The 12,929-nt window shown below is 42.4% G+C and overlaps 1 protein-coding gene across 1 annotated transcript in view; it reads right to left on the reverse strand.

The window, feature by feature from the left end:
- Positions 1-8,436: 8,436 nt before the first annotated feature.
- The window catches only part of ubr1 (ubiquitin protein ligase E3 component n-recognin 1), a 38,083-nt gene continuing 33,590 nt past the window's right edge, over positions 8,437-12,929 (reverse strand). The window contains exons 43-45 of the mRNA XM_014187517.3: positions 12,678-12,848; positions 12,211-12,312; positions 8,437-12,075 (exon numbers count right to left, since the gene is read on the reverse strand). Of these exons, the coding sequence (XP_014042992.1) occupies positions 11,934-12,075; positions 12,211-12,312; positions 12,678-12,848 (415 nt within the window). The 3' untranslated portion in view covers positions 8,437-11,933. The remainder of the gene's footprint in view (positions 12,076-12,210; positions 12,313-12,677; positions 12,849-12,929) is intronic.

Genomic DNA, 12,929 nt, shown 5'->3' on the forward strand with positions numbered 1-12,929 from the left:
ACAGGTCACCCCCCAGGTGGTAAGGGTAGGTAACAACACATCTGCCACGCTGATCCTCAACATGGGGGCCGCTCAGGGGTGTGTGCCCTCCTGTACTCCCTGTTCACCCATGACTGCATGGCCAAGCACGACTCCAACACCACCATTAATTTTGCCGATGACAAAAATAGTGGTAGGCTTGATCACCGACAACGATGAGACAGCCTATAGGGAGATCAGAGACCTGGCCGTGTGGTGCCAGGATAACAACCTCTCCTCTCCTCAACCTAACCTCTCCCTCAATGTGATAAAGACAAAGAAGATGACTGGACTACAGGAAAAGGAGGACAGAGCACGCCCCCATTCTCATTGATGGGGCTGTAGTGGAGCAGGTTGAGCGCAGGTTCCTTGGTGTCCACATCACCAACGAACTATCATGGTCCAAAAACACACCAAGACAGTCGTGAAGAGGGCACGACAAAACCTATTCCCCCTCAGGAGACTGAAAAGATTTGGAATGGGTCCTCAGATCCTCAAAAGGTTCTACAGCTGCACTATCGAGAGCATCCTGACTGGTTGCATCACTGCCTGGTATGGCAACTGCTCGGCCTCCGACCACAAGGCACTACAAAGGGTAGTGTGAACGGACCAGTACATCACTGGAGCCAAGCTTCCTGCCATCCAGGACCTCTATACCAGGCGATGTCAGAGGAAGGCCCAAAAAATTCCCAATGACTCTAGCCACCCTAGTCATAGACTGTTCTCTCTGCTACTGCACAGAAAGCGGTACCGGAGCACCAAGTCTAGGTCCAAAAGGCTTCTTAACAGCTTCTACCCCCAAGCCATAAGACTCCTGAACAGCTAATCAAATGGCTACCCAGACTATTTGCATTGAGTCCCCCCACCCCAAGTTTTACACTGCCACTCTGTTTTTTATCTATGCATTGTCACTTTACCTACATATTACCTTAATTACCTCTAACCTGTACACCCTGTATATAGCCTCATTACTATTATTTTATTGTTGCTCTTTATTATTTGTTGTTGTTCCATTTCTTTTTTTCAGTTTTAGTAAATACTTTAACACTTATTTTTCTTAAAACTGCATTGTTGGTTAAGGGCTTGTAAGTAAGCATTTCACTGTAAGGTCTGTTGTATTCAGCACATGTGACAAAAACAATTTGATTAGATTTTTGACTTCACATGTTTAACATTAGAGAAGCTTCCATTAAAGGAAACCCTCTTCTATTAGATAGATAGCTCTGAATCCACGATATGGCAGGGGTTAAAAAGCCATAACACATACGTTTTGTCAACAGGTTATGGTCAATAATAAAGGCTGCACTGATATATACTAGTACAGCTCCCACAATTTCCCCAACAGTTTGCTAAGAGCCGGCAGCAAGCTGATTGGTTCTAACAGCCAACCTTTCTTGGGTAGCGAAATGACTTTTGCTTCCCTCCAGGCCTGAGGACAAACACTTTCCTCTAGGCTCAGATTAAAGTTAAGACATAATATACTGTAGGAGTGGCTATAGAGTCAGCTACCATCCTCAGTAGCTTTCCATCTAAGTTGTCAATGTCAGGAGGTTTGTCATTATTGAGCTATACTTTTTCCACCTCTCCCACACTAACTTCACAAAATTCAAACTTACAATGCTTTTTTTTCATTATTATAATTTTTTTTATACATGAATAGGATGCCACACTGTTTGTTGTTGGCATTTCCTGCCTAAGTTTGCCACTTTGCCAATAAAATAATCATAAAATTGTTTTTTTGCCAACATCAAATGGTTTTGTGATAAGCTCTGATTTGATGACAGATGGAGTTGAATTTGTCTTACTGCCCATAATTTCATTAAAAGCACTTTCCCTCCATCATCCTTTATATCATTGACCTTGCCTTCATAATACAGTTACTTCTTCTTTTCGTTGAATTTAGTCACATAAGTCAGCCAGTCAGATGTGCAGCCAGACTTATTAGCCACTCCTTTTTCCCCCCATCTCTTCCAACCATACAGTTTTTCAATTCCTCATCAATCCATGGAGCCTTAACAGTTCTAACAGTCACTTTAACATGTACATGTTAATCAATAATTAGAAGAAGCAATTTCATAAATTAATCACGTGCAGTCTGGATGCTCCTTATCAATCACAGACCAACAAAAATATATAAACTCAGCAAAAAAAATAAAACATCCCCTCAACTGCGTTTATTTTCAGCAAACGTAACGTGTAAATATTTGTATGAACATAAAAAGATTCAACAACTGAGACATAAACTGAACAAGTTCCACAGACATGTGACTAACAGAAATTAAATAATGTGTCCCTGAACAAAGAGGGGGGTCAAAATCAAAAGAAACACTATTTGGTGTGGCCACCAGCTGCATTAAGTACTGCAGTGCATCTCCTCTTCATGGATTGCACCAGATTTGCCAGTTTTTGATGTGAGATGTTGCCCCACTATTCCACCAAGGCACCTGCAAGTTCCCGGACATTTCTGGGGGGAATGGCCCTAGCCCTCACCCTCCGATCCAACAGGTCCCAGACGTGCTCAATGGGATTGAGATCTGGGCTCTTCGCTGGCCATGGCAGAACACTGACATTCCTGTCTTGCAGGAAATCACGCACAGAACGAGCAGAATGGCTTGTGGCATTGTCATGCTGGAGGGTCATGTCAGGATGAGCCTGCAGGAAGGGTACCACATGAGGGAGGAGGATGTCTTCCCTGTAATGCACAGCGTTGAGATTGCCTGCAATGACAAGAAGCTCTGTCCGATGATGTTGTGACACACCGCCCCAGACCATGACGGACCCTCCACCTCCAAATCGATCCCGCTCCAGAGTACAGGCCTCGGTGTAACGCTCATTCCTTCGACGATAAATGCGAATCCGACCATCACCACTGGTGAGACAAAACCGCGAGTCGTCAGTGAAGAGCACTTTTTGCCAGTCCTGTCTGGTCCAGCAACGGTGGGTTTGTGCCCATAGGCGATGTTATTGCCGGTGATGTCTGGTGAGGACCTGCCTTACAACAGGCCTACAAGCCCTCAGTCCAGCCTATTGCGAGCACTGATGGAGGGATTGTGCATTCCTGGTGTAACTCAGGCAGTTGTTGTTGCAACTCAGGCAGTTGTTGTTGCCATCCTGTACCTGTCCCGCAGGTGTGATGTTCGGATGTACCGATCCTGTGCAGGTGTTGTCACACATGGTCTGCCACTGCGAGGATGGACAGCTGTCCGTTCTGTCTCCCTGTAGCGCTGTTTTAGGCGTCTCACGGTACGGACATTACAATTTATTGCCCTGGCCACATCTGCAGTCCTCATGCCTCCTGCAGCATGCCTAAGGCACGTTCACACAGATGAGCAGGGACCCTGGGCATCTTTCTTTTTGTTTTTTTCAGAGTCAGTAGAAAGGCCTCTTTAGTATCCTAAGTTTTCATAACTGTGACCTTAATTGCCTACTGTCTGTAAGCTGTTAGTGTCTTAACGACCATTCCACAGGTGCATGTTCATTAATTGTTTATGGTTCATTGAGCAAGCATAGGAAACAGTGTTTAAACAATTTACAATGAAGATCTGTGAAGTTATTTTGATTTTTACGAATTATCTTTGAAAGACAGGGTCCTGAAAAAGGGGCGTTTATTTTTTTGCAGAGTTTATGAATCCTGCAGAGATAAGGTAGGTCCTTCTGTATGGTGCCCTCTCCTGATATTCCCAGTCTGTAAGGATGACCTGTGACTTTGTTCAAGACAGACAGCTGAAGCATGGGGTTTCTCTTTTTGAGCTCTGTATTGATAAAGGTGCATGGGGCATCACACTGTTATGTGAAACCTCTGAGGTGGTAAACAAGATTATTGAGACATCAGATGCTATAAAACCATATTTGTAGTCTATTATGTTTGTAGTTTATTGTATTCTACTTTTTTGGAATAATTGCTTAGCAAATTAGCTTGGACAAGCTTGCCCAAGTGCTGTGGATCCTCAACTGGGTTTCCGTGGTGACAGTCATGATTCTGTTCAGTTTGGGACTCTTCCTGAAGGTGGAGATCAACAAGCTGACGGCAGAGGAACCTCCACTACGTCCCCAACATGTTCATCGCAACAGGCCTGGAAGCTGCTGATGCTACCATACATCATCTGCACCTTCCTCTTCACCTTCTGCATCCTGGTGGGGCGCTCGTGCTACGGCATGTGAAGTGAGCTGGACAAGGCTCTGAACTTGGGGCTGGGGGACGCCATTTGCTACTATTAAGAAACAAACACACCAGGGCAGGCCACTGCTTCCTGAAGCACACTGTGGACCTGCTACAGATCAAGTTCCAGTGCTGCGGCCACGCCGGCTTCAGAGACGGGTTACAGATACCGCCGGCTTCAGAGACGGGTTACAGATACCGCCGGCTTCAGAGACTGGTTCCAGATACCGCCGGTTTCAGAGACTGGTTACAGATACCGCCGGTTTCAGAGACTGGTTCCAGATACCGCCGGTTTCAGAGACTGGTTCCAGATACCGCCGGTTTCAGAGACTGGTTCCAGATACCGCCGGTTTCAGAGACTGGTTCCAGATACCGCCGGTTTCAGAGACTGGTTCCAGATACCGCCGGTTTCAGAGACTGGTTCCAGATAACGCCGGCTTCAGAGACTGATTCCAGATAACGCCGGTTTCAGAGACTGGTTCCAGATACCGTAGGGAGGTGGTGGAGAAATTAAAGACTAGGCCGATACCCTACATGACACGTTAGACAGAGAGCCCAGCCCTGGGCCCCATCCAGCACCAAATCTCCAACAGCTCAACCCACTTCAACTATGAATACCAGACAGAGGAGCTTAACCTGTTGAGGAAGGGTTTCCGCCAAGCCCTGCTTGAGTACTACACATACATCATGCAGTCCAGCGGCCTCACCGTCTGGCTGATTGACGTGAGCACAGTTGTGTCCTTATAAACTGTGATGTGGTTTCAATAGTAGTATATGGCACCTGCAAAAGACTCATAGTCAAAATCAAATCAAATTATCACATGGACAGCAAACACAACTGGTGTATTCTTTACCTTTCCAAGGTTTGTACAAACGATGCAGCATTTAAAACATGATAACACAAAATAAAATAGTAACTAACACTCAACGTCTAGTTTTGATTTACATTTGCTTGAGTTGTCAGGTGAATTCAAAATACACATCCCAAACCTACAGCTACTTTTGGGAACCACATATTTTACTCTGGTCCACTATAAATGATAAACAAAAGTTATATCTATGTACAGTATATTACATGGTCTAGGGATTACCTCAGTAATGTTTGTTTCCTGTTGTAGCTGTCGGTGCTGGCGGGGATGCGTTACCTCTAGACATCCCTAGAGAACGTGCTGAGACGGGGGGTCCAGACTCCGAGTCAGATGGCTGGCTCCTGGAAAACAGCTTTCTGGAGACAGCCCGTTCCAACTTCAATATCATAAAGAGCCTGGAAAAATGCTAACAGATTGACACAGCCAACAATGGTGATCCCAACATCGATGTCCCCTCCACAGCCCATTATGGACCAGACAACGTGCCCTTAAAAGCAGATACCTGTGGCCAGTTGACCCCTGCTCTAACACTTACCTTGAAGTCCACTCCACAGGGTCCTAAAAAGGTGAACAACCAGGCAAGAGACATCAACTCAGTTTGTCCAAAGGACAGGAAGTGCCTCGAGCAATAAAAGCGACATAAATGCTTGCCTGAAAGAAACATTGTGGCGGCATATGACTAGCTAACATTATTTTGCAAACCAAGCAATGTTCGTAAGAGGGAGGATTATCATTACAAGAGGGATTTACTGATATGACAGTCTGCAAATGTGTTTGCAAAAGGAGACATCCAATAGCAGATTGGTACAGAACACAATATCATAATTGATAGCATGGAAATGTACAGCAGAGATTGTTTAGCAATAACATACAAACAAAATCCATGTGTCATTGATTCTATGCCATGATGTAAGGCCTTGTTACCTCTTTACATATAACCATATCAACAAATTAACTTAAGAGTAAAAGCCAAACTGTGCTTATACCGCATTTAACTTTACTCAACGCTTAACAGTGACGTGTATTCATGAATGCCAAAATTGTACCAATAAAACCTCCCAAAAATATAAAATAGTTGATATTTCGTCTCGCTGTGTTTCATAATTTCCCTTCAATTCGCAAGAGGCTAAATGTTTCTCACCGGAGAAAGCATCCGAGCGAGCAAAACAGCGCCCCTCTGTCTCTATATGTGTAGCCCATATATCTGATGCTGTCTGATCAAAAAGAGTATGATATTGTTGCTGCCTGTCGCATTGTATGCAAGGGAAGCCAGCGAGCATTTGGCCTCCCTTTATATTTTTTAAAATAAAATAATGGCCAATCGGCGTTGAGCTAAACTGAGTGAGCTCAACTGTGAACGGTCGTGGTGCACCAAAAAATGTGTCAAGGGAAGCCAGTTCTGATTTGGCTTCACACCAATCACATCACATCAAAAGCCAAATATCATTGACAGAAAAAAACAGGAATTGTTTCATCTCATTGTGTGTTGTCCTCCGGGGGCTAGCTAGCTAGCTAGCTAAAATTGTCCCATTCCTAAATTAGCCATGGATGGAGAGGGATTTGGACTAGTTATTTTACTTAATTCTCCGTACTGGCCAATTATTATAATGGCGTATGTGATCCAACCATAAATGCATACATAGTGCCCCTTGCCTGAGAGGATGTTAGTTCAATAGGTAGCTAGATGTAGTAGGCTAATGTTAACTAGCTGCCTCATTGTTGCCCATGAAAGGAAGTTAGGCTAGCGAGCAAGAATTTTAGCCAGGTAGCCTAGGACAACAAAAACTAAAAGTGTGTAGGCTACTGTATGACAGAGTCATAGACCGTTTCGGCAACATGAAAAAGAGAGGAAGATGGCATTGGCATTTCTCTACAAGTAGGCGGAGTTAAAAAACATGTTGGGCAATATCGGTCCACTAATACAGGCCCATTGGACTACTTTTGTGAGAAACACATTTTTTCCTATTTTACTATCACCCCTTCTTCCCGCGGCTATACATGCATGTACCCAGAACTTAATCGAGCAGCTGACCAATTACACAAGACTTTCGTTCTGAGTTAATCGAGATTAGTCGAATGTAATGGCATTGGTCCAGGTCAAAATGTGCTGACCTTTTCCCACATCAATGGGACAAGCTTTCCCACAGAAATGGTAATTAAGTGTGTGCTGTCTTAATAAAATTATTTTGGCTTTTATAAATATGCTCTCTAGTTTTGCTAAAGCTCTAGACCAATGCAAGTAAGTATGTCTTACTTCAAGAAATCTTACATATAGTGGAAGGATGTATGCGAGTTTGAGGGGGTTGTAGGATAGACAACACATACAGATGAAGAGCCTAATGGAAAGAGTTAAAAGCTTGTAAATACTAAATCATTTTGGAACTTAGACAGTTACCAAGGTTTTGCTGATAGTTGTTCGTTGGGTTTGTTCAGTACAATATTGTTTACGATTAGTAAAGACATTCTGTAGGAGAAAAGTGAAGACCAAGCACAGACAAGTGTTGGCACTTAAAATAAATATCACTAGTGCTATTTTTGTACTGTAGACGATTTACAGGAGCAATTAGGGTTAAGTGCCATGCCCTAGAGCACACAGATTTTTCACCTAGTCGGCTCATCAAAAAAGCAACCTTCGGTTACTGGCCCAGCGCTCCATCCTAATCCTCTGCAGCAAGTCTGTATGCATATAGCTAAGTTTGTGATGAACCTGATTGAGATTTCTAAGCAATAGCAGAATTGTCCCAAGGACCCCCACTGCCTCGAATTACCCCTAATCTATGTCAGAACGGGATCTCACCTCCAATCAATCTGATGACACATGCTATTATGGCCACACACCATACAAAGGAGGGAGAGACTACTTAAGGCCCTGTTTAAACTACAGATACTACCAATCAACACAATATGCTATCTTATTTCAGACTATAAACAAAACTATGTAGGTTCTCCGTCAGCCTTGATTCGCTGTGGAATTAAACAGGGAAATATTAGCAAATCTGATTTACACAGGTGCTGCTAAGCAACAATCAACAGTATCATTCCTGCAAGGTAAATCCTTACAACAGCCTCAAGTGCTGCCAGGAAGTAGTAGTTATTAAAGCTAAGTACTATAGTGTGTAATATAAAATATGGTAATTATTGTAGGAAACATGAGGTGCTAAGGGCACTTTATAATAAGGACATGGGATTTGATGTCAATGTGCAAGTCACTGTACTGACATATGATGCAATGAGGGTGATGAGAAATACTTAAGTCAGACAGTATCTTCTCTTTCGTAACATTTTGTAGTATTTTTATTTAGTCTTCAGTGTCTGAAAAGAGAGTAAGTGCAAAATGAACAAACGACATTTGTGTTGATATTCCCAGTCAGACAAAGAGGGCACAAGAACTCGTCTAGATCATGTCTTTATTCAGACAGCCTGGTTATCATACAGCACTGTCAAGCAACGCAAATGAGGAAAAACAAAACCATACAGTATATGCACAAAACTTCCTTTTCCTGAAAAGTTTGATGTAATATCAAGTGTATTTTTATAGCGATTATTCTTTTTCCATGTAGCTACTCTCCCATAAAATGTACATAATTGTCTTAAATACACTAAATGTAGTAGTGATGTGCTCTTATTTACTTGTTAGATTAGTCATGTGTACAGAATACATTTTGCGTTGCTGGTATGAACCTTTTTGTCCCCATTAGCTACAATATGATCTATTTGAATGTCATTTTCACAGCACAAATAATAATTTCAAGAGCAGTTGACAATGTTCCCATACACAATTATTTAAAGGAGTTACAACAAAAGAAGCATCTAATAAGTGTATCAGGTTGGCAAAATATGGAATTTCAGTGAAGACTGACTCTTTTACATGTACATATATTGAACACTTTAGTAACTTTATTTCAAAAGTGCTTTCAGATTAACATTTAATTGCTATCTAATTCATTCAGATTACAATAAGTAATGTTTGTACAGTAAAATAGTTCATTATCTCTTCATATACTTTTGCATTTGAACAGTATAGAAATTGCTTGTACATCTATTCATACAGTGCCTTTAGAAAGTATTCACACCCCTTGACTTTTTCAAAATGTTGTGTTACAGCCTGAACTTAAAAATGACTAAATTGAGATTTATTTGGTCACTGGCCTACACACAATATCCCATAATGTCAAAGAGGAATTATGGTTTTAGAACAGTTCTTTTAGTAAAAAATGAAAAGCTGAAATGTCTTGAGTCAATAAGTATTTAACCCCTTAGTTATGGCAAACCTAAATAAGTTCAGGAGTAAAAATTTGCTTAACAAGTCATAGAAGTTGCACGGTCTCAATGTGTGCAATAAGTGTTTAGCATGATTTTTTTTTATGTCTACCTCATCTCTGTAACCCACACATACAATTATCTGTAAAGTACCTCAGTCGAGGAGTGAATTTCAAACAAATTCAACCACAAAGACCAGGGAGGTTTTCCAATGCCTCGCAAAGAAGGGCACCTATTGTCAGATGGGTAAAAACATTTTTTTTAAAGCCGACATTAAATATCACTGAGCAATAGTGAAGTTATTAATTACACTTTGGATGGTGTATCAATACACCCAGTCACTACAAAGATATAGGCGTCCTTCCTAACTCAGTTGCTGGAGAGGCCAATGGTGACTTTCAAACAGTTAAGAGTTTAAAGGCTGTGATAGGAGAAAACTGAGAAAGGATCAACAACATTGTAATTACTCCACAATACTAACCTAATTGACAGAGTGAAAAGGAAGCATGTACAGAATAAAATATTCAAAAACATGCATCCTGTTTGCAACAAGGCACTAAATTAATACTGCAAAGAAATTTGAAAACCTAGAGGAAAATCTGGTTCAGTCTGCTTTTCACCAGACACTAGGAGAGGAATTCACCTGTCAGCATGACAATAACATAAAACACAAGGCCAAATATACACTGGAGTTGCTTACCAAGACGACACTGACTGTTCCTGAGTAGCTTAGTTACAGTATTCTGCTTGAAAATCTATGGCAAGACTTGAAAATGGCTGTCTAGTAATGATGAACAAACAACTTGACAGAGCTTGAAGACTGAAAAACAATGTGCAAATATTGTACAATCCGGTTGTGCAAAGGTCTTAGAGACTTATCCAGAAAGACTCACCGCTGTAATTGCTGGCAAAGGTGATTCTAACATGTATTGACTCAGGGGCCTGAATACTTATGTAAATGATATATTTCTGCATTTCATTTACAAACAAATTTGCTAAATAAATTTATTTTCTTTACTTTGTCAATATGGGGTATTGTGTGTAGATGGGTGAGAAAAAAACGACTTAATCCCTTTTGAATTCAGGCTGTAACACAACCAAATGTGTAATAAGTCAAGGGGTATGAATACTTTCTGAAGGCACTGTACATTATCTGGGTCATTCCATGAATAGAGTACCTTTTGCATCCCTTTAATATTTAAACAGAAATTGTGCACAAATAATGAATTTTAGAAGCCCATTACATTAGAATGATGTGCTATTTAATATAGACCACATGGAAAATTCAAGAAATCAGATGTCCCTCGTCATGTTTTCCGACTTCTAGGAAGGTTTTAACCCACTTAACCCCATAACGTCTCCAAGTTCTCACCATCATTGTAAAGCCCTAGTTTTTGAGGTTTTGACAAAGTCAATTCTGAAGATAAAATAAATTGTTATGTGTTAAATCACATGTCCCTCATTTTAAGGTCAACCCTGGTGAGTGGACAGAACTCTCGTTTTAATATGGTGAATGAATTCCTTGTTAAAATATATTTTTTTAAAGAAACATTGAACATCTAATAGTGAAATCATAGTGTAAAAACAGGTGATCTGGATCTAGTATTTTTGGCAATTCTCTGGTGTTTTGTGGTGGAAAACTGAGTCTGTCGAGGATACCACGTCAACCCTATTACCCGTAGATAGATAGGCTTGAAATGCTTTGATTTTATTTTAAGTGTCTGATTTTATTTTAAATGTCTGAAGCTTGCACACAACAAGCTTTCATTCCCCGTCACAGGGAGATTCATGACTGATTTAAGATGAAAACCCTCAATCCTGTTACTTTAATGCCACTTTACCGGCCCTTACTAGTCCTTTTTTTATTTAACTCCTTGAGATGGAAAACATGTTTTTTTTATTAAGTTTAACATGGTCTTTATGCCAATGTTAAAATGAGGTGAAATTATTATTTTTTTTACAAAGTTACACTAACCAAAATGTACTCTATTTGTGGAAAGACATCTATTTATATAATTTTAAAAGGGTGATGGTCAGTAACATGGGCTAGGTGCCATGCAAACAGTCTACTGTGACAGAAAGCAAAAAATATAGAAACAGGAAGCATGATCCCAAAGACATTTGCAAAAGAGTAAACTCAACTCCCACACTGCAAGACTCACTAAAGCCATTGTTTTATCATCTCTATAAAGTTTAAAACAAAAGGAGATGGAAGATAATTCACAGCATCACTTGGGAGAGAGTTTATATACACAAGCTGACGGCATAAAGATACTGGGGTGTTTGATAGATGTATTTTCCTTTAATAAGATTTTCTATGGAGAAGGGGGACGTTATTCCTAGCATTACTCATAGCCCTCTCACAGCAGACAAATTCAAACAAGGTGACTTCAGTTCCCAACCATCTCCTCCTCATCGCTCTCTGTCCTATCTGCACTCCCTTTGGGATCCTGGGGAGGAATGGCTGCACAGGGGCGCACCGCTCCCGGCCATGACATATGTAGGTGGGCGTGTGGGTGTGTGTGTGTGTGTGTGTATATATATATGTGTGTGTGTGGGCTGTGCCCCCTGGCTGTGGCCTCCAGACCTTGGCCCTACCCAGCAGCACACATAACCTGGTCTTGGGCTCACAGCATCTGCCATTCGAAAGCAAACATGACGTTGACCACCTCCAGGCTACGGGCGATCTCCTCCAGGATACAGTGCTGCTGCCACAGCTGGTGGAGCTTCCGGTACCTTTCAGGGCACAGGTGCAGGGGGTTCCCCCTCCTAATCTCACATTCACATACAGTCCGTCAGTGACACAGGTTTGCTTTACAAATATACAATTCTTCTACAGAACGACATCAGAGATAGATGTAATGAATGTTTCAAAAGTAAAGAGAGGAGATGTGGCCAGCTTACCCTAGCTGTGGGTCAGTCTCTCCGTAGTCATCAAGATAAGGGGCTGGGTAGGTGCTTCCTCGTGTCTTACTGGCCATCAGGACCATCTCACACTCTCTTATCCTAATCAGTGGGGGGGGGGCAAAGCAATCAGTAGAAGCCTTATAGAACATATGAACATGTTTAACCACATGCCCACCCTGTCCCTACAGGAGCCCTTGTCCCCGACCCACCTGAGGAACATGCCCACCCTGTCCCTACAGGAGCCCTTGTCCCCGACCCACCTGAGGAACATGCCCACCCTGTCCCTACAGGAGCCCTTGTCCCCGACCCACCTGAGGAACATGCCCACCCTGTCCCTACAGGAGCCCTTGTCCCCGACCCACCTGAGGAACATGCCCACCCTGTCCCTACAGGAGCCCTTGTCCCCGACCCACCTGAGGAACATGCCCACCCTGTCCCTACAGGAGCCCTTGTCCCCGACCCACCTGAGGAACATGCCCACTCCAGCCCCACAGGTGGCAGCGTGTGCGGTGCAGGCGCCCACCTCCTCCCCGTCAAGCTGGCTATGACAGCAGGTGCTCTGGGAGCACAAGATGGTCCCACAGAAGAGGCACAGGGTGGGGTGCTTCCTCTCATCGTCTGTGGAGTTAGGACACCTGGACAGGAGAGCAGAGAGAGAAAGAGAACTCAGTCTCTACTGGAACTCAACAGCTCTCCAATCACTTAACCAGCATCTA

Source organism: Salmo salar, chromosome 01 (assembly GCF_965601325.2).
Source record: "Salmo salar chromosome 01, fSalSal1, whole genome shotgun sequence".
Taxonomy (NCBI): domain Eukaryota; kingdom Metazoa; phylum Chordata; class Actinopteri; order Salmoniformes; family Salmonidae; genus Salmo; species Salmo salar.